Source organism: Piliocolobus tephrosceles, chromosome 8, assembly GCF_002776525.5.
Source record: "Piliocolobus tephrosceles isolate RC106 chromosome 8, ASM277652v3, whole genome shotgun sequence".
Classification (NCBI taxonomy): Eukaryota; Metazoa; Chordata; class Mammalia; order Primates; family Cercopithecidae; genus Piliocolobus; species Piliocolobus tephrosceles.
Genome location: NC_045441.1, coordinates 60201466 through 60222997, shown reverse-complemented (window position 1 = coordinate 60222997; position 21532 = coordinate 60201466). Strand labels below are relative to the sequence as shown.

The following is a 21532-nucleotide window of genomic DNA, read 5'->3' as shown; positions in this document are numbered from 1 at the left end:
GCACACCAATATGGCTGATGTATACATATGTAACAAACATGCACGTTGTGCACATGTACCCTAGAACCTAAAGTATAATAAAAAATTTTAAAAAACAAAAACAAAAAACTCATCTTTTATTAAAGAATTTTAAATAAATATGTAGAGTCCTATATATTTACTCATGTAGCTAACATTTCTGGTCTCTTCATTCTTTATTCTAGGTACCTATTTCCATCGGTATCATTTTCCTTCTGCATCTAGTTCTTTTTTTCACCTTTCTTATAGCGTAAGCTTGATAATGACTAATTATTTCAAGTTTCTTATGCCTGAAAAGTCTTTATTTCCCCTTAATTTTTGAAATATATTTCCACCAGTTATGAAATTTGAGGTTGACAGTTTTTTTCTTTTTCTCTCTCTCTCTCTCTCTCTCTCCCCGCCCCCCCCCCCCCCCCAGGCTGGAGTTCAGTGGTATGATCACTACTTATTGCAGCCTTGACCTCCCAGGCTCAGCTGATCCTCCCACTTTAGCCTCCTGAGTAGCTGGGACTATGGGTATATGCCACCATGTCCAGTTAATTTTTTGTAGATACAGGGTTTCTCCATGTTGCTCAAGCTAGTCTTGAACTCCTGGGCTCAAGTGAGCTGCCCGCCTCAGCCTCCTAAAGTGCTGGGATTATGGGTGTGAGCCACTGCACCCAACCCAGTTTTTCTCTTTCTTTCTTTCTTTTAGTAGATTAAAGATATTGCTCAGCTGGGCACGGTGGCTCATGCCTATAATCCCAGCACTTCGGGAGGCCGAGGCAGGCGGACCACTAGGTCAGGAGATCGAGACCATCCTGGCTAACACAGTGAAACCCCGTCTCTACTAAAAAATGCAAAAAAATTAGCCAGGCGTGGTGGCAGGCACCTGTAGTCCCACTCCAGCCTGGGTGACAGAGCGAGATGCCATAAAAAAAAAAAAAAAGGATATTGTTCTACTATCTTCTCGCTTGATTTTTTTCAATGAAGAATTTGTTGTTATCCTTATCTTTTTTCCTCTGAACATAATGGATATTTCTTCCTTTGCTTTTAAGATGCTCTCTTTATCACTGACTTTGAAATGTGATTGTGATGGGTTTTGATATAGCTTCCTCCTTATTTCTTATGCTTAAAGTTCACTTAAATTCTTAAGATTTATGGGCTTATAGTTTTCACCAAATTTAAAAAATATATTGACCATTATTTATCCAAGTATTTTTTTCTGTCTTTCTAGTCTCATCTCTCCTTCAAGGACTCTAATTCTACATATATTAGGCTGCCTGAAGTTTTACCACAGCTCACCAATGCTTGGTTCATTTTTTTTTCTGCATTTATTTTGAATAGTTTCTATTGCTATGTCTTCAAAACCAATGATCTTTTCTTCTTCAATATTTAATCTTCTATTGATCCTATCATATATTTTTCATCTCAGACATTATAGTTTTATTTTTTTATTTCTAAAATTTTTATTTTTTTATTTCTAGAATTATATTTTTATTTTTTATTTCTAGAATTTTAATATGGATCTTTTTTATATCTTCCTTATCTCTTAACTACTATAATATGTAATATATATATTGGCAGTAGCTTTTTAAATTGATAAGTAAAAGTTTTATATATTTAAGGTATAAAAATGATGTTTTACATATGTAGTCATTATGAAATGGATATTACGCTATTTAACATATGCATTATTTCACATACTTATTTTTTATGTGGTGAGAACACTTAAAATCTATTTTCTTGGTAATTTTCAAGTTTACAATATATTATTATTAATTATAGTTACCATGATACACAACAGATCTCTTAAACTTATTCCTCCTAATTGAAATTGTGTATCCTTTTACCAACATCTTCTCAACCCCCTAAATCCCCACCTCCTAGAAACCATGATTTTACTCTCTGTCTGTATGAGTTTGGCTTTTTAAAATTATACATATAAGTGAGATCATGTGGCATATCTAATATTTTGTCAATTCTGGGTTGGTGTCCATGGATTCATTTTTATCCTTATCATAGGTCTTATTTTGCTACTTTGCATACCTGGGAATTTTTTTTTTTTTTTCCCCAGACAGGATCTCATTCTGTCACCCAGGCTCGAGTGCAGTGGCATAAACACAGTTCACTGTAGCCTTGACTTGGGAGCAGGCTCAAGCAATCCTCCTGCCTCAGCTTTCCATGCGGCTGGAATGAGAGGTACATGGCACCACACTCAGCTAATTTTTTTATTTTTGTAGAGACAGGGTCTCACTTTATTGTCCAGGCTAGTCTTGAACTCCTGAGTTCAAGCAATCCTCCCACCTTAGCCTCCCAAAGTGCTGGGATTACAGGTGTTAGCCACCATGCCCAGCCCCCTGCCAATTTCTGACTGTGTGCTAAACACTGTGAATTTAAAATTTTTGGTGCTGGATATTTTTATATTTCTATAAATATTCTTGGGTTTCATTGTGGGATACAGTTAAGTTACCTGAGAATAGTTTGATCTTTTTGGGTCTTGGTTTTAAGGTTTGTCAAGCAGGACTGAGCCTACTACAAAGGCAAAACCCTTCCACATACTCGACCTAATGCCCTGTGACTCAGAAGGTTTTCCAGTCTGGCTGCTGTTACCAGGCACTAATCCCAGTCCTGACAGGTATGCACTGTTCAGCTGAATATTCAAGAAGGATCCTCTGCAGATATCTAGATTTATCATTCTGTGACTCTCTCTCTTCTCTAGTATTCTATGCTGCAAACTCTAGCTGACTTAGATTCCTGAGATTCTCAGCTTTGTCTACTCAACTCAGAGTCTGTTGGGTTCTTTGCACTGCCACCTGGAAACTCTTCCAAGGGAGTAAGCCAGAGCAACCACAGGGGTCATCTTGTTCGTTTGCCATTTCTGCCCTTGGTTGCCTTATGCTCAGTGTCTTCAAAAACACTGGTTCATGTATTTTGTCTATTTTTTGTTTGGTTTTAGATGAGAGGATAAATCCTTGTTACTCCGTCTTAGCCAGAAGCAGAAATTCTACCATATGGAATTCTTATTTCTATAATTCCACACTGAGTTTCCTTCCTTTTATAATTTTCTTATCAAAGTGATATTCCCCACATCTAGCATAGTACCTAAGACATAGTAGACACTCCATAAATAGTTATCTGAAGAATTACTTAAACAAGACATTTTGTTCTTAATTTCAAAAAATCTGTATTTTTGTGCTCTTGCTAAAGAATCTAAAAATGTTTAATTAAATTTTTTCTGATTCCAGTTTTAAATTCCTTCCAGAGGTATACTATTTTTCTGGGTCTTTAAGACCACATTCCATTTTCCTTCAGTCATTGTAGTAGTTCTCAAGGCCAAGAGTCTCTTATTTTCTGTTGATTCTTCTTGGAACAGAAGAAATATATTCAGATCTTTCTCATTGTGCCACCACCACCAAAAAGCAGGGTTTGTGGCTTGTTCTCGGTTGCACTGACTGAACATTTCAATAAGTTTGTGGTAATTTAAACTAAAATGAACTATAGAAAGGATATAATTCTATTTTCCAGAAGCAGATTAACACAAGAATGGAAAATCCAAGTTTTTTAAGCAAGCAAAGATATGCAAGTACAAGCCACTTTGTAGAAAGTTCTTGTGTCCCAAACAAAAAACTCAAAAAGAGAACGCTGTCTCATCAAAAATCTGTCAAGTTCACTCTTGGATATTTTTAGAAATTAGGTTGGTGTGTATAGTCCTTAGACAAACTTTAAGTGACAAATATTTGTACAGTGTGGCTCTGTAAAGTATTTCTACTTCTTTCCCTAATACACTACTCGAGTTTATGCATGAAAACTACAATGCTCAGCAAGCTTTTTGTCTTTACTTTTCTTATTATCTACTCCTTTTATTTATTTATTTTGAGACAGAGTCTCGTTCTGTTGCCCAAGCTGGAGTGCAGTGGCATGATTTCAGCTCACTGCAACCTCCACCTCCCGGATTCAGGCAATTCTCCTGCCTCAGCCTCTTAAGTTGCTGGATTACAGGCACCTGCCATCACGCCCAGCTAAATTTTTTTAATTTTTCATAGAGATGGAGTTTCACCATGTTGGCCAGGCTGGTTTTGAACTCCTGACCTCAGGTGAGTCACCTGCCTCAGCCTCCCAAAGTGCTAGGATTACAGGTGTGAGCCGCCGTGCACGGCCTCTACTCCTTACTCTATTTCCTTTAACTTTAATATCTAGAGCTGGAATGCGTGGGGTAAGTGTGTGTGTGTGTGTGTGTGTGTGTGTGAAACAGGGTCTCACTCTGTCACCCAAGCTAGAGTGCAGTGGCATGATCCTAGCTCACTGCAAACTCGAACTCTTGGGCTGAAGGGATGCTACCGCCTCAGCCTCCCAAGTAACTGGAACTACAAGTGCACACCACTGTGCCTGGCTAATTTTTTCATTTTTATGTAGAGACAGAATCTTGCTTTGTTGTCCAGGCTGGTCTTGAACTCCTGAGCTCAAGTGAACCTCCCACCTGGGCCTCCCAAAGTGCTGGGATTATAGGTATGAGCCACCGCACCCAGCCTAGAGTTGTAATTTTTTTTTTTTTTTTTTTTTGAGACAGAGTCTCACTCTGCCACCCAGACTGGAGTGCAGTGGCACTATCTCGTCTCACTGCAACCTCCACCTCCCAGGTTCAAGCGATTCTCCTGCCTAGCCTCTCAAGTAGCTGGGACTACAGGCGCCCACCACCACGCCCAGCTAATTTTGTATTTTTAGTAGAGACGGGGTTTCACCATGTTTGTCAGGCTGGTATCAAACTCCTGACCTCAGGTGATCCTCCCACCTCGGCCTCCCAAAGTGCTGAGATTACAGGCGTGAGGCACCACACCCAGGTGAGCTATAATATTTAAAGTTAATAGAACACAAACAACAGAAGGTAATGAGGAATCAGGAACTATATTATGGTTACCTAATAGGAAATATCCAAACAGAAAAGAATAATGCCCCAGTGGATATGATTTATCCTTTTGACAATATAGGTACTGTGCCAAGAATTGAAATCCAAAAAATTAAAAATCACTGGCTTCAAAATTAAAAGAAACTACCAAGTGGAAATTAATACATGTATCAAGGCCTACAAAATATAACCCCCTATCAAGTAATTGATGACAATAATTCTTGGTAATATTTAGATAAAACAAATTTTATATTTAAAGAACAATGAATACCTTATTCTCAACAAAACATAATTATAGTTTTAAAAAATAGCTCCAATGATTGCACATCACAATGTATATAAATTTTATGTAGCTATAGGAGCATTTAGTATTTTTTTAGGAGCACTTTCCAGTAATCAAGGGCAAAGCCCAATATTTCTTTATTGTACCCCTGATTTTAAACACAGTACTTTAGTGGACATTTTAAGGGATAAACACAAAAGCATTACCATATAGTTTTCACAGATACACTTATATGCATTAATAAACACTAAAGATGAATTGTGGAGACATGTATTCAATTCAAAAGACCATAGTAGGGAGAGGAATGGGCCTGGAAAAGAGGAAAAGTTATTCTTAAGGTCAGCTTTACAGTAAGGAAAAGCAACAAAATTTGAAAACAGGAGCCTTGTCATTTCCCTAGAAGAGAAACTGGACCATCTAGGGGCTCTTTCGGAAAAGCAAAGTGGGTGAAGCCTGAACCCTACAGCCTGCTACAAATACAGCTTTTCTTTGGGAATTCTAAAGAGTGGTGAATCCCAGCGCGCCTTAGGGAATCTCCTTTTGCCATCTATTCAATTCCCCAGCGATCTCCTCCAGTCCCAAGGCTTAGATGGCCACACATCTATCGACAAGGCCCAGGCTTACGAGCATGTCCCTGAACTGAACGCCACACTCCAGACTGGTCCTCCTATCTGGAGCTTGAGATGACCCGGCACCAGGAGCATTTAGTATTATGGAAAGACATAGAAGGCCTCCAACAAGGCCAAGAACTTAAGGTCCACAGCATTTCACCCATTGTCTAGTCCATATGACTCTGAAACTTATGGTGGGGGTGGGAGGCAGAGGAGCAAGGACAGTGTATTAGTCAGCTCCGGCTTTCATAACAAAGGACCACAGACTAGGGGGCTGCAACAACATTTATTTCCTTACAGTTCTGGAAACTAGAAGCCCAAGAGCAAGATGTCGGCATGATTGGGTTTCACTCCAAGGGCCTTGGCTTGTAGTTGGCTGTCTTCTGTCTCTGTCCTCACATGACCTCTCTGTGTACGATGTCTGCTGTGTCCAGATTTCTTTTTTTTTTTTTTTTTTTTTTTTTTTTGAGTTTTTTGAGTTTCGCTCTGTCTCCCAGGCTGGAGTGCAGTGGCTCGATCTTGGGTCACTGCAACCTCCACCTCAGGGTTCAAGCGATTCTCTTGCCTCAGTGTCCTGAGTAGCTGGCATTACAGGCACGCACCACCATGCCTACAGCCTGTTACAAATACAGCTAATTTTTGTAGTTTTAGTAGAGACGGAGTTTTGTGATCAGGCTGGTCTCACACTCCTGACCTCATGATCTGCCCGCCTCGGCCTCCCAAAGTGCTGGGATTACAGGGGCGAGCCACAATGCCTAGCTCAAATTTCCTCTTCTTATAAGAGTACCAGTCAGGTTAGATTAGAGCCCACCTTAAATACTTCACTTTAACTTAATTACTCCCGTATCTATAATTTATTTATTTATAATTACCTTATCTCCAAATACAGTAATATTCTTTTGTTTTTTTTTTTTTTTGGAGTCTGGCTGTGTTGCCCAGGCTGGAGTGCAGTAGCACGATCTTGGCTCACTGCAAGCTCCACCTCCCAGGTTCACGCCATTCTTCTGCCTCAGCCTCCCGAGTAGCTGGGACTACAGGCGTCTGCCACCACGCCTGGCTAATTTTTTTGTATTTTTTTTTTAGTAGAAATGGGTTTCACCGTGTTAGCTAGGATGGTCTTGATCTCCTTGATCTTCTGACCTTGTGACCCACCCACCTCCGCCTTCCAAAGTGCTGGGATTACAGGCCTGAGCCACCCACCCGGCCCAAATACAGTAACATTCTGAGGAACTGGAGGTTAGACCTAAACATATAAATGGCGGCGGGGCAGGGGGGGACATAATTTAGTCTATAATATACATCACCATTTATCTCTTTTATCCTTAAACTTCCAGGGGATGAAGTGTAAGTCAGCATTATGTGCCAAATGGAATCCCCATTTAGGTCCATGGTTCTTTTTCTTCTTCTTTTTTTTTTTTGAGACGGAGTCTCGATCTGTCGCCCAGGCTGGAGTGCAGCGGCGCCATCTCCGCTCACTGCAAGCTCCGCCCCCCGGGCTCACACCATTCTCCTGCCTCAGCCTCGGTGTAGAGGGGACTACAGGCACTCACCACCACGCCCGGCTAATTTTTTTGTATTTTTAGTAGAGACGGGGTTTCACAGTCTTGGCCAGTGTGGTCTCAATCTCCTGACCTCGTGATCCGCCCGCCTCGGCCTCCCAGCCATAGTTCTTAGAGTTAGTGTATCATACCCTTAAACACTTAACCAGGCTATCTGTCCATCTTAGTTTTCAGTATTTCATAATTTTTTGAGTGTTTGCTGTTGTGTGTTTTTACATTTTTGAACTTTTCTTAGATATTTTAGTGAGAAATTGGAAAATGTTTCAATCATCACCAGATACAGGCCTGAAACTGAAACCACAAAGATTTTAGGAATTAGGCAGAGCCCTGGAGGGAGGGAGGATTTGTTACTATTATTTTTTAATGAAAATGCCAATTTTTTGATAGTTTGGTGAAAATTGATGTAATCTTTTATGGAAGCAATTTGGCAATACCCATCAAGAATGTAAGAGTATATACACCTTTTGCAATTTCTTCAGTGGTTTATAACTTGTACTACAATCATTTATTTTGACTCAAATTATCCCAGATGTAGCCAATGGAAGTCCCTTCAAGTTGGGAGAATTACACCTTTTAAGGTGTAATTCCAGTTAGAAATTTAACAGCAGGCCATTTTTAAAGGAGAACAAAGATTTTTTATAAAGATATTCATTACATCTTTATTTTTAATAATGAAAAATTGAAGGCAACCCAAATATTTTTGGAGAATATTTAATGATTGCAGTATAATGTACAAGGATTAAATCGGAATATAAAACTGCATGCAGGTAATAAACCAAATCTGAATGTGTGTAAGTATTTATGTCTAGAAGCATGTAGATTTTAACTTTATCTCAACTTTTTCTAATGATCCTGTTTTCATTATCAGAACAAAAAAATATAATTCAAAGTGTGGTCGATTCTTCCTGTCTTTCCAGGTAAACAGGGGCCCTCATTTTTTAATCCCAGCACTTTATAAAGAACTTAATGTTTCAGCTTATTGCTTAAGTATCATACATCCCACTGAAAGATGATCCATAAGATGTGTAGTTCTTATAAGAATTATAAAGATAATTCTACATATTTGAAATTATTTTAAAAATTTATTTTATCTCATACTATGATGTTTCCAACTCCTTTTCTCTCTTGATATTGCCTCTTAGATCTTTACTGAGTGAAACCAATTTATAATGTGCAAAAATGGGATCAGAGAAATCTTATCCAAAGTATACACTTTAATGAATATCCTTAATCATTCAGCTCATCACTACTATGATAGAGTGGCTAAGAGTGCTGGCCTTCCGTCAGTTTAGGGGAAGGGGTAGGACTGGGGTTTGCAGCCCTGATATTACGACACCCAGTGTGGTGGCGGCCCAGTGCAGGGAAGCAGAGCCAGAGCAGGATGAGGAGGGTGTCCATGCAGGGAAGAGGCAGGAGACATGAGAGCAGATGTGTTACCCACAGAGAGATTAATCACATAAATCAATCTATTAAAGACAATGGGAGCCAGTTCTCTCCCTTGTGAAGAGAGGGATAACAAGTATGGAAAAGGAGAAAACTGGAAATAAACTTACAATGTTGACTTGGAATTGGAGGTATTGATATGACTCATGAGTTTCAAGAAACATAGAGAAACAAATATAGATGTAAATGTGTGCATGTATCTATCAATACACACACACACACACACATTCTCTAGTTTGGCCACTGACATACCAGTAATAATGATTACGACTAGCACCATATCTTGACTGCTAAATAAAATTCTCCACTAAAAGAACCTAGGGATCTTTGGAGAAATGACTAATTCCAGAAGTAGGGCAGAGACAGTACCAGATGAAACTGGAAAATCATTTTGTGTCAGAAAGTAAGGACATATTCCAAAACTGATAGGGATATGTCAAAGGACAAAGCCAACTTGAAGGGACTTCCACCGGCCACACGTGGGATAATCTGAGTCAAAATAAATGATTATAGTAACAGGTTACAAACCACTGAAGAAATTTAAAAGTCATTAGTTCATACTGCAATAAATAAATTGAAAGTTTAATGAGAAATTGGATTTTGACATAGCTTCAAACTGCCTCAAAACATTTATTAATTACAAAGGGAGAAAGAACAACTTCATAGTGGAGAAGCCTGGAAGAAACCATCTTAATTAATTATACAAGTGCACAGTGCCTGGAATAGGACCAATCAAAATTGCATGCCACTTGATAGGATGCAATGAGAAGAACACAGCATTACTTCTCTAAGATTCTTACCAAAGCTGCATAATTTGAATCTAAATGTGAGGAAATATCAGATAAGCTAAAACTGAGAAATATTCTGCCAAATACCTGGCTTGCGATCTTCAAAAAAGTCAATGTCATGAACATCAAGTTAAGAATGAAGAACTATTCCATACTAAAGGAGACTAAAGAGGTGTGACACCTAAATGAAATGTGTGATTCCAATGTACATATCCTTTCACTATAAAATGCATTATTGAGACAATTGATAAAACTTGAAAGAAGTCTAAGCATTAAATGATAGTTATGTAATTTCCTGATTTTGATCATGGTATTTTGGATAAGAGAGAGAATGTTCTTGTTCATGAAACACCATCTCTAAGTATGCAGAAATGATAGAGTATCAGGTCAGCCACTTAATCCCAAGGGATTCAGGGAACAAAGAGTTTTTTATCCTCCGGTTACAAGCATATGGCTGTTATTTTGTCTTACTACTTTTGTTTCCTCATCTATTGTACAGTACTAGTGATAGTATCCATCTCTTTGCATTGTTATGAGATTAAATAAGATGGTAAAGGTAAAGTGCTTATTTAGTGCCTAAGGTTGGGCCTTTATCCTATTTTGGCCTGCTTTTAGTGTGTCTTCCCTTCTGCCCTACTGTTTCCTGTCCATGTTGGTTTCCTTTCCATGGCAACTCTTGCCTCTCCAACACAAAGCTTCATGCTCCCAAAAGCACTGAGTCAGACGGCATGAGTTATTCCTTGCATGATTATACTATCTTCACCAATAGAAAGAGATAATTTGTGTGAAAGGTAATATACAATATACAAAAAATATACAAAAATCTCATTTTTACAGTTCATAATGCAAATTTTTTCCATTCAAATAGAAGTTAATAATTCACTTTAGAACATTTTTTAAGGTGAGTTAGATTCTATTGCAGTGAATATCTAAGCTAAAGTATAGCATCCTTTCCCTTTTTACTCTCCATGAAATAGAATATGTAAAACCTTCTAAAAGAATTTATATGCATAACTCAAGCTATCTTTTTCAAATACTTAAATTTTAAGTACATGTTGGTTATGCATATATGTAAAACTGGTACTTTAATGCTATTATTTATTGAAATATTTGTTTTCTAGAAAATTCCTAGCAAATGTGATTACAACTTTATAAATAGGAAATAGTAAAAAATGCTTAAGTAAAGATAGACTGTTCCTTTAGTTTTTTGTAATAGTAACTATGATTCTGTCATTTTCAAACATTAGCTTTATTACCAAGAACTTATCTGTAAGTTAGTGTTGAAGAGGTGGCAGGGTATAGGTATCTATGTGTATGCACAAGTGAGTTGTTTTATTATTGCTGGGTGTTTGGGTGTAAGGAAACAAGAAGACTGTGGGTATGCATCTATCACTGAGAAGACAAAGGAAATCCTGTAACTTCAGCTTTCAACACACTCAACTTGCACTGGGCTGTAAAATCCTGCTAAACTATTTAAGGAGAGGTCTCATAGCAACATACAAGTCTCCCTTTAAGGAGGTGGTATTTGATTTCAGATTGTCTGTTCGTATCATGCTTCTGTACAGTCTTCTATGGTTTTCCCTTAAACTAAAATCCAGTTCATTTGGACATCTCAATATTGGACATCAAGACATGAAAATAAAGTATATTTCCTTAGTTTAGGGCATTTTGAGGCAGGCGGATCACCTGAGGTCAGGAGTTTGAGACCAGCCTGGCTAACATGGCGAAACCCCTTCTCTACTAAAAATACAAAAATATTAGCCGGGCTTGGTGGTGGGTCCCAGCTGCTCCTGAGGCTGAGGCAAGAGAATCGCTTGAACCCAGGAGTCAGAGGTTGCAGTAAGCCGCAATTGCGCCCCTGCACTCCAGCCTGGGTGACAGAGTGGGACTCCATAAGTAAATAAATAAAAATATGTATCTTATTTAATCTCAAAGTATAAATTCAAGGTATAAATTTAAGTATAAATTCTTTTTTTAAAAAGTCTACCTTGTTTTGCAAGGAACTATAATAGGAATCCTTGTAAATGTAAAGTTAATTGAGTTTTTTCCCCCAAAATATATCTGATTATAGGCAACAGGTTCCAGGATTGGCGTCTTGACACAAAATGCAACTAACATGGGACTTTCAGTTATCATTTCTTTTCTATATGGATGGGAGATGACACTCCTGATTCTGAGTATTGCTCCAGTACTTGCCATGACAGGAATGATAGAAACTGCAGCAATGACTGGATTTGCCAACAAAGATAAGCAAGAACTTAAGCATGCTGGAAAGGTAAAATGAAGACTGTTATCACCATCGTAACATTTAAAGAGAAAAACAGTCAGAACTTTATGATATGTTAACTATACGATATGTTAACCATCTTTATGATCTATTAATTTCATCTCTTAGGGATCTGTAAAGTGATATGTATTCACAGAGAAATGCATACAGACCAATTTAGGATAGAAGGTAGATATGTTATAGCAATAGGGTACATGATTTAGAACACAGGCTCTGGAGTCTAATTAGCTGAGTTAGAATCCAGATTCTATCCTAATGAATATGTGATATGAGCAAGTTATGTCAACCCTTTGTAGACTTCAGGTTTCTCATCTGCAAAGTGGGAATAATAAGAGTATTCACTTACAATTTTTTGTGAATATTGCATAAAACACAATGTTATTATATGCAAAATACTTAGAATAGTGTCTGGAAGACAGTAAGCACTTACTAATGTCAGTCATTATTACTGGGGAAGTTTTCCAACATCATCATTCCCCATTTTCTGGTCATCGAATAATCAAATTTTCTTGAGCAATTTTTCTGCATATTTTATTTTTCAAAACAAACAGGCAATTCAGCAGTTACTGAATGCAAGGCAATGCACCAATATTGATAACATACAAAACAAGGCTTTAGAGACAGGACCAATAAATGAACAATTTATTTAATCATTTGGAAAATGCCAAGACATATAGATATTTAAGCTTCTTAGGATCAACCATATTCATATGAATATTATATTAGAGACTGAGGGAAACATTATTGTGGTATCGTAACACCTAAGAATTGAAAGAGACATCATCTGACCCAACCATTAACCTGAAGTAGGAGTCCCTTGCACAACATCCCTGTCAAGTGCCCATCCCCATCTCCTACCACCTATTCCTCCAGTGGCAGGCAGTACATTCCTTTCCCAGGCTGCCTGTGCTTAGATAGTCTTGGGTGGTAGGCAGTTCTTTTCCTTTTCTTTCTTTATTTCTTGACTTATTTATTTATTTATTGGTGGACTTTTATCTTACTCTTTTTGGCTTTCATCTTGGTAGAGGTCCAAAATCTGTTTTTCATGACAGCCCTTTAGCAGCTGAATTGTTGTAAACAAGGAGTCTTCTGTTAACTCTACATCCAGGTCTTTAAGATGTTCCTCACATCCGTAATCCCAGAACTTTGAGAGGCCGAGATGGGCGGATCTCTTGAGGTCAGGAGTTTGAAACCAGCCTGGCCAACATAATGAAACCCCGTCTCTACTGTTAGCCTGGCATGGTGGCGCCTGCCTGTAATCCCAGCTACTTGGGAGGCTGAGGCAGGAGAATCACTTGAACCCAGGAGGAGGAGGTTGCAGTGAGCCAAGATTGCACCACTGCACTCCAACCCGGGCGACAGAGCACGGCTCTGTCTCAAAAAAAAAAAGAAAGAAAGAAAAAGGTGTTCCTCTCCTGATACTGTTTCAGAGCTCTTGGCTACACTGGTGTACATCCTCTGATAGCAAAATGATGTTAATATCCTTTACAGTCTGTATCACGGTGAATGTGTCACAATTGGCATAGCATAAATATCATATATATTCATGAATAGGAATGCCAAGTACATGACTCACTGTAATCTCATTTGCCTGAGCCTTAGACCTTTCCACCTTTCTTGCACAAGATAAGGACCCTTGGATTGTTTGCTTGTGCTGTATAGTCTGAACTACCTAGCAAATATTCGCCTCGGAGACAGTAAACAGTTGTTTAGACCTCCTTGTCTAATTTAAACATTGCAATAATGTATACAATTTCTAAATTAATGAGACCTAATTAATTATGTTTTCATCTTATTTGTCATCCTATTTGTCATGAGCTTTCGTTGTATATGTACCCTTTTACTTTTCCTTTATGTATCATTAGAGCAACCTCAAACTACACAACAAACAACTCTAATCAAATAAGTAATTGGAGGCATTTTCCTGTGGCTTTTAATAAGTCAATTTACCAAACATCAATTTAGAACATAGACTAACAAAATGTATCGATCCTTCTTCAGTTGCATGTGTAGATTTGGACAAATTATCAAATGTTTAGTTTTTAAGACTCTGAATGGGCTCGGTGTGGTGGCTTACGCCTGTAATCCCAACACTTTGGGAGGCCGAGGCGGGTGGATCACAAGGTCAGGAGATCAAGACCATCCTGACCAACATGGTGAAACCTCATCTCTACTAAAAATAAAAATATTAGCTGGGCATAGTGGCACATGCTTGCAATCCCAGCAACTCAGGAGGCTGAGGCAGGAGAATCGCTTGAACCGGGAGGCGGAGGTTGCAGTGAGCCAAGATCGGACCACTGCACTCCAGCCTGGGCAACACAGCAAGACTCCATCTCAAAAGATTAAAAAAAAAAGAAGACAACTTTGAATAGCTTAATTAGTTTTCATTTTTTTAATGACTATTTTCTAAGGGTCTGTAATAATATTTATCCTGTCTCCATTATGAAAAATTGTCACAAATTTGTTTTATGTTCATTCCTTTTGTTTTTCCTCAAACAAGTTTTCAGCATTCTTATCCATTTTCTTCACATATTGTGGAAGAAATGGAGGTTTCTTTGAGTCCATTTTTAAATTAAGGAGAATTTTTAAAAAATCAACATCAAACTTGGGAGCAGAATCCTTGTGTCCTCACCACAGTCCAGAAATCTAGTTCCCTCCTGCAACCCAAGTTCATCCTCAGAGAAGGCCAAGTGTCTACCTGGTCTTTTCTGTCCCACTGTCCACTCTGCCAATCTGGAAACAGAATGTGAAAACAGGAAGTTTCTCTTTGAAGCCAACACATTTTCTCATGTCCGAAAACTTATTCTAAACCAAAACTCTCTTCCATTTTGAATCCCATGTAATTATGCATTCTCTTTATAAACTACATAAATATGGAGAAGTATTCATCACATCTGAATTAAATGCCTTTTCACATTCATAGACACCAATATGAGAAATGACTTTATCTCATAAAGAATTTTATAACCACATGCCATGTTACTTTCCTGTAATGTCCTGAGTCTTTTTAGGTTGCTGTTTTTAATTCTTTGCTAGAATAAGATAATTATGTGATTATCTCTACTATCTTTTTGAGACAGAGAAGTCTCACTCTGTTGCCCAGGCTGGAGTGCAGTGGCATGATCTCAGCTCACTGCAACCTCCGCCTCCCAGGTTCAAGTGATTCTCGTGCCTCAGCCTCCTGAGTAGCTGAGATTACAGGCACATGCCATCATGCCTGGTTAATTTTTGTATTTTTAGTAGAGACAGGGTTTCACCATGTTGGCCAGGCTGGGTCTCGAACTCCTGGCCTCAAGTAATCTGCCTACCTTGGCCTCCCAAAGTACTGGGATTACAGTCATGAGCCATTGTGCCCGGCCTCTGCTCTCTTTTACTTGAATTGTTTCATAATTTGTAGGAAGCTCCTTTGCATGTGAACATAATGCTCACTAATGTTTTATTCTTCTGTCTATGGAACACGTTTAAATTGAAATTCAGTAAAAACTTGAATGGGGCTAAACTTAGATCAGTAGACTAAATCTCAATAAGACATTTTCCTTAAGCTTATTATCCTAAAGTGTCATTTTTCTATCTTACTTTCTGGGAGGAAAGGAAGCTAACAATACTTGTCAGGAAAACTTACTGACTTGATATAATTAATATGTCCCCAGTGTGACTGACTGGAATTCACAAATGGGAAAAGATTCACCATTACTAATTTTATTTCTATATTGTATTGTCCTATTTTATAAGATAGCAACTGAAGCTGTGGAGAATATACGTACTATAGTGTCATCAACAAGGGAAAAAGCCTTCGAGCAAATGTATGAAGAGATGCTTGAGACTCAACACAGGTGATTATAGATTCATACTGACTTCAAAAACTTAATTTTGTTCTGTAAAGGCAGTACTCTTGAATGACTCCAGTGGTTTGCCTGCTAATTCATTTGCTCTTGAGTCTTTCCTAATAATGGCCATGTCGTAATTTCTCATATGACTTCACCAAGAGAAACTAGAGAGGAATTGAGGGCAAGCGCAATTAGAATAAGTATTTTAGGTCCTCTCACATTACCATTAACTATCTGTTACTTAGTATGCACATTTTTCTCATCTTCCTGAAAGAATATTAATGAAATAACATACGCAAGAAAGAAAATAAAATTGCGGGCCGGGTGCTGTGTCTTATGCCTGTAATCCAGCACTTTGGGAGGCTGAGGTGGGCAGATCACTTGAGGTCAACAGTTAGAAACCATCCTGGGCAACATGGTGAAAGCCCATCTCTACTAAAAATGCAAAAATTAGCCAGGTGTGGTGGTGCACACTTGTAGTCCCAGCTACTCGGAGGCTGAGGCAGGAGAATCACCTGAACCTGGGAGGCAGAGGTTGCAGTGAGCTGAGATCACACCATTACACTCCACCTCCAGCCTGGGTGACAGAGCAAGAGACAAGAGCTCAGCCCTTTATGCTAAATCCCTAAAATAGTTTACATTTTAAATACGAATATATACATAATAAATGCATTTACTCTTTTAATTTTAAACTAGTCCTCCTTATCACATTGACTTAGTGATGCTTTTTATATTACTTTATCAGAAAGACGGCTTTGTACTGTTTTGGACTCATACTTGTAGTTGGCACCATGCTTTAATTTCCTCTATTCTGTGAATGAAAGATTATAATGGATACTTAGAAAATCCTTCTAAATACTGCTAAACCAAATCTCTAACTCTTACACTAGCCATCCTTTCACAAGCTTTGCCCATTCATTTAACAGTATGTAAAGTCAAATTTGTTACACAGAACTAGAGAGTATATGACTATAGAGAAAAGAATTATAATATTATCTGTCTTTTCTCAAAGATTTCTCAGCAGTTAAAAAAAAAACACACTTTCTCTTTAATCATTCAAAAAATGCCTTTCTACTAAATTATAACATTTCAAAGTCCTCTCTATTTATTACTCTACATTTATTAAATTGACCTTGCTGTAATTCATGCCTTATTATTTGGTAAATTTTGTACATTCCAGAAATACCTCGAAGAAAGCACAGATTATTGGAAGCTGTTATGCATTCAGCCATGCCTTTATATATTTTGCCTATGCGGCAGGGTTTCGATTTGGAGCCTATTTAATTCAAGCTGGACGAATGACCCCAGAGGGCATGTTCATGTAAGTCGTGGAAATAGTCCGGACCTGGTGGCTCACACCTGTAATTCCAACACTTTGGGAGGCCAAGGCAGGTGGATAACTTGAGGTCAGGAGTTCGAGACCAGCCTGACCAACATAATAAAACCCCATCTCTACTAAAAATACAAAAATTAGCTGGGTGTGGTGGCGGGCACCTGTAATTCCAGCTACTCGGGAGGCTGAGGCAGGAGAATTGATTGAACCCGGGAAATGGAGCCTGCAGTGAGCTGAGATCACTCCATTGCACTCCAGCCTGGGCAACAAAGTGAGACTCTGTCTCAAAATAAATTAATGAATTAATAAGTTGTACAAATATATAAACCTTGTAAGGGGGTCAAGTACTTATTTACCAGAAAGATGTCTACTTTACAGTGAATTATCATTTAAATCACATATGTGAAAAAGGTATGCTTGAATTTTTGTTAAGATGGATTTTTTTTAAATATACATGTATTTTTAAATTTTGTATTGATATATAATAGTTATACATATTTTGGGGGTACACGTGATATATGCATATAATGTTTAATGATCAAATCAGGGTAATTGGGATGAATTTTATTTTTAATTGACAGACAATAATTGTACATATATATATGGGGTATAGCGGGATGTCCTGATATACGCTAACATTGTGAAATGATTAAATTGAGCTAACTGTTTTTGTTATTTAGTCTCTATAAGAAGTACAGCATAACTGGCAAAATACTGATACTGATATAAGGCATGAAATCTGAATTAAATTCCCAGATGAATTGTTCTCTGCTTCAGTTTACTGGAACATGGGAATGTAGGGGCAAAATATGCCTTCTTGTCATTCATTCCTTAGGAAATTTGTGACACATTATGAAACTCTCAATGTGGAGATGGTTTTCTAAAGTAAAGACTGTAAATCAGTGAGGCTGAATTCTTTGCTAAGCAAATAATCCAGAAGCAAAACATACAAATGAGTGTTTTCCTTCAAAAATGTCACGTTTGGAATTCAACACAGTATCCCAGTGAGGCTACTTCTTCCCAAAGCATTAGTTTGGAGCTCCTATTTTGAAGTTCTGGTCACATAGTTATGAATTTATTTGTTTTACAGGAACATCTAATGCAACTGCTAAATTAGAAAAATTAATTTTCAGTATTTATTCTGAGCTGAGAGCCTAAAATATCAGAAATCTTGCTAATCTATCATAAATGGCATTGCTAAGCATTTAGAACTAGAGAAATCCATACAATACTTGACTCAAAAAAGTAACATTATATTATTTTTAACAAGCCCACCAAAAAATGCATATCCATGCAAGTATCAGCCTCTTCACAATAACGAATTGAGAGACTACACCTGTTCCAAGGATGCTGCCATTTAGCAGAACACACTGAGCACTTCTCTTTGGGTTTTGTTTCCCAAGTCTCAGGACATTCCTTTGCATATCCTTATTGTTGGCGTATTTGTATTTTCAGGATAGGTTCAACTTGAGGAAATGGCCAAAAGTCATTTAAACCTGAGTAATTTCAGAATAACTTGGAATAATTTTTCGTTTCTATTCACATGAAAATGTATGTATGTATTTATTTATTTATTAAGCATTAAGTGAAGTCCCAGGAAGTTTCTTTGTTAGGCACTGATGAGAAAACAGTCCACAGTTCACCAACCCAGTATTCCTAAATCTTACTTGACACCAAAGCCACTTAGAAGTTTCCTAGAAGCAGATTTCCTTATAAAACAGAATATGCAAATGGAATATCTGCATTTAAAATTTCAACAGAAGGGCCAGATGTGGTGGCTCATGCCTGTAATACCAGCGCTTTGGGAGGCCAAGGCAGGTGGATCACCAAAAGTCAGGAGTTCAAAACCATCCTGGGCAATGCTGTAAAACTCTGTCTGTAGTCAAAATACAAAAATTAGCCGTGTATGGTGGTGCATGCCTGTAATCCCAGCTACTTGGAAGGCTGACGCATGAGAATCACTTGACCCCAGGAGGCAGAGGTTGCAATGAGCCGAGATCACACCACTGCAAGCTAGCCTGGATGACAGAGCTAGACTCTGCCTCAAAAAAATTAAAATAAAATTTCAACAGAAATTGCAAGTTCCCTGTCCTATGTTCTCCTAGCCTCTAAAATAGTGTGCACTATTGCCTGTGTGAACTTATATAAACCACAATTATATTTAGCCTTGGACTTCATTCTCATTACATAAAACTAATTACTTAGGTAGATTAACAAGAAACAAAATCTAAAACACATAAATTATTCAGCTCACCAGTCCCCATTAGCCAGTTTTTCCTTTGTTCTAATATAATCCAGGCACTCCCAATTTTGAAAATTGGTTGTATTCCAAAAGTTTGTTTGCAAGTCAATAGTTGAAACTCAAAATATGTTTTCTTCATGTTGCTCTAAACTTTCTGCAGCCTTCTTCAATCCCCAGGTCACCATTCCTTCTGTATAACTAGTTTTGAGTATTAGTAGAAAGCAAGCCAATTAAACATATTCATAGTAATGTAGGATGTTTGATGATTTTCTAAATTCTCACAGAAGAATTTTCATCTCTTGTCATCAATTTCTCTGTCACCACTCTTTCTTTGCTTTGTAATCACACCTATAAAAAATATAAGAAGGCCAGGCATGGTGGCTCATGCCTGTAATCCCAACACTTTAGGAGGCCGAGGAGGGTGGATCACGGGGTCAGGAGTTCAAGACCAGCCTGGCAAACATGGTGAAACCCCATCTCTACTAAAAACTACAAAAATTAGCTGGGTGTGGTGATGGGCGCCTGTAATCCCATCTACTTGAGAGGATTAAGGAGGAGAATTGCTTCAACTCAGGAAGCAGAGGTTGCATTGCAGTGAGCCAAGATCGCACCACTGCACTGTAGCCTGGGCAACAGAGCAAGACTCCATCTCAGGGGGAAAAAAAGGTATATATATATATGAAAAAGAAATGTCTCCCAGGACCATAAGTCCTCTTCTGCCTATTTCCAATGTCTCTGCTCTTCTTTGAAGCAAAGCAAATTCCAAAGGGTTCCCTATTCTTGCTCTCTGCACTACTTCTATCTCAAATTCACTCCAGTCAAGCCTTAGTTCCCCAACACTCCACTAGAAGGACTGGTTCTCAGGGTCCCACTGACCTCCATCCCGCCCATGCATACTCAGCCCCCGCAGTTCTCAGTTCTCCTCTAATTGGCCTCTCAGTAGCATTTGACATCTCTTTCCTGAAACATTATCTTCTCCAGGCTTCTCCAGGCTTTTCTCCTTTGTCCTTGGCCCCTCCTCCTCCACTTTCTTTACTGGATCCTGTTTTTCAGCCAGGCCTCTGTGTGTTGGAGGGTGTTAGAGCCCGCGGACCTTTCATTTATTACACTTTCATTAGTGATCTCATCCAATCTGTCAGTTTTAAATACCACCTGTGTCCTGATAACTTCCTTCTGTATATTTCCAACTCTGGCCCTGCCCTGAGCACAAGACCCTTATCCAACTACCTACAAGACACCTCCACTTGGATGACTAATATCTCAATGTGTTCAAAACAAAATTTAAGTTTTTTCTCCCCAAAGGTTCTCTTCCCCAAAACTTTCCCATCTTAACTAATAACACCAACCACCATCCACACAGTTGCTCAGCTCAAAAATGTTGGAGTCATCCATGTTGCTTCTCTTGTCATTGTCCACCACATAAATCGCTGATTCCTCATGACCCTAATTCCAAAATTCTTCTCATCCTTTCCACCCTCATCCAAGTCCTCCCTGTCTTGACTGGACTACTGCAACAACCTCACCAATGTCCTTGTGTCCACTCTTGCTTCCCTATAATCCATTCTCCACACTGCCGCCAGACTGATCATTTAACGCACAAATCTAATAGCATCAGTTTATTAAAATTCTGCAAGATCTAGATCTTCCCATTGAAATTTGAATAAAGCCAAAGTCCTTACCATGACCTGAAAGACCTTCATGATGGGGCTGCTGCATTTCTTTCCAATTTCATCCACTTCTGCCTCCCATGTGAACTACTCATCAGTCCCACACTTGCCATGTCTGTCCCTGGACCTCCCCATTACAGGGTCTTTGCACTTGCCATTCTCTGCCTGGAATACCCAGGCACCCAGGCTAAGCCCACTCCTCAGAGGGACTTTCACTGATGGTCCAAAGTAGTTCCTCTAACCCTCCCTCCTCATCACTCTCTTTCCCATCACCATGTTTTGTTTATAACACTTACAACACTTATGATTCTATTAAATTATATTTTGTGTTTCCATATTTATGAGTGCATAGACTGAGGGCAAGTTGTAACCTATCTTGTTCACTGATGTTTCCCAAAAGCCAAAAATAAGTGGGTGGCACATAATAGTTACAAAATAAATATTTACTGAATGAATGACTGAATCAAAATTAAGGGGGAGATTTGGAATGGTACATAATTAGGCAGTCCAGTCATTTCTGGAAATGTGCCTCGGAGTCACCTTCACACTTTGAAAATAGGAGTCTGTTTTTCACAAATTCTTCTAATTT

General features: G+C 38.4%; 1 protein-coding gene across 1 annotated transcript in view; it reads left to right on the top strand.

Moving 5' to 3' along the window:
- Positions 1-21532, top strand: part of ABCB5 (ATP binding cassette subfamily B member 5) — a 134694-nt gene that overhangs the window by 85153 nt on the left and 28009 nt on the right. Inside the window, exons 20-22 of the mRNA XM_023215951.2 lie at positions 11659-11862; positions 15607-15707; positions 16882-17022. Coding sequence (XP_023071719.1) covers positions 11659-11862; positions 15607-15707; positions 16882-17022 — 446 coding nt within the window. The remainder of the gene's footprint in view (positions 1-11658; positions 11863-15606; positions 15708-16881; positions 17023-21532) is intronic.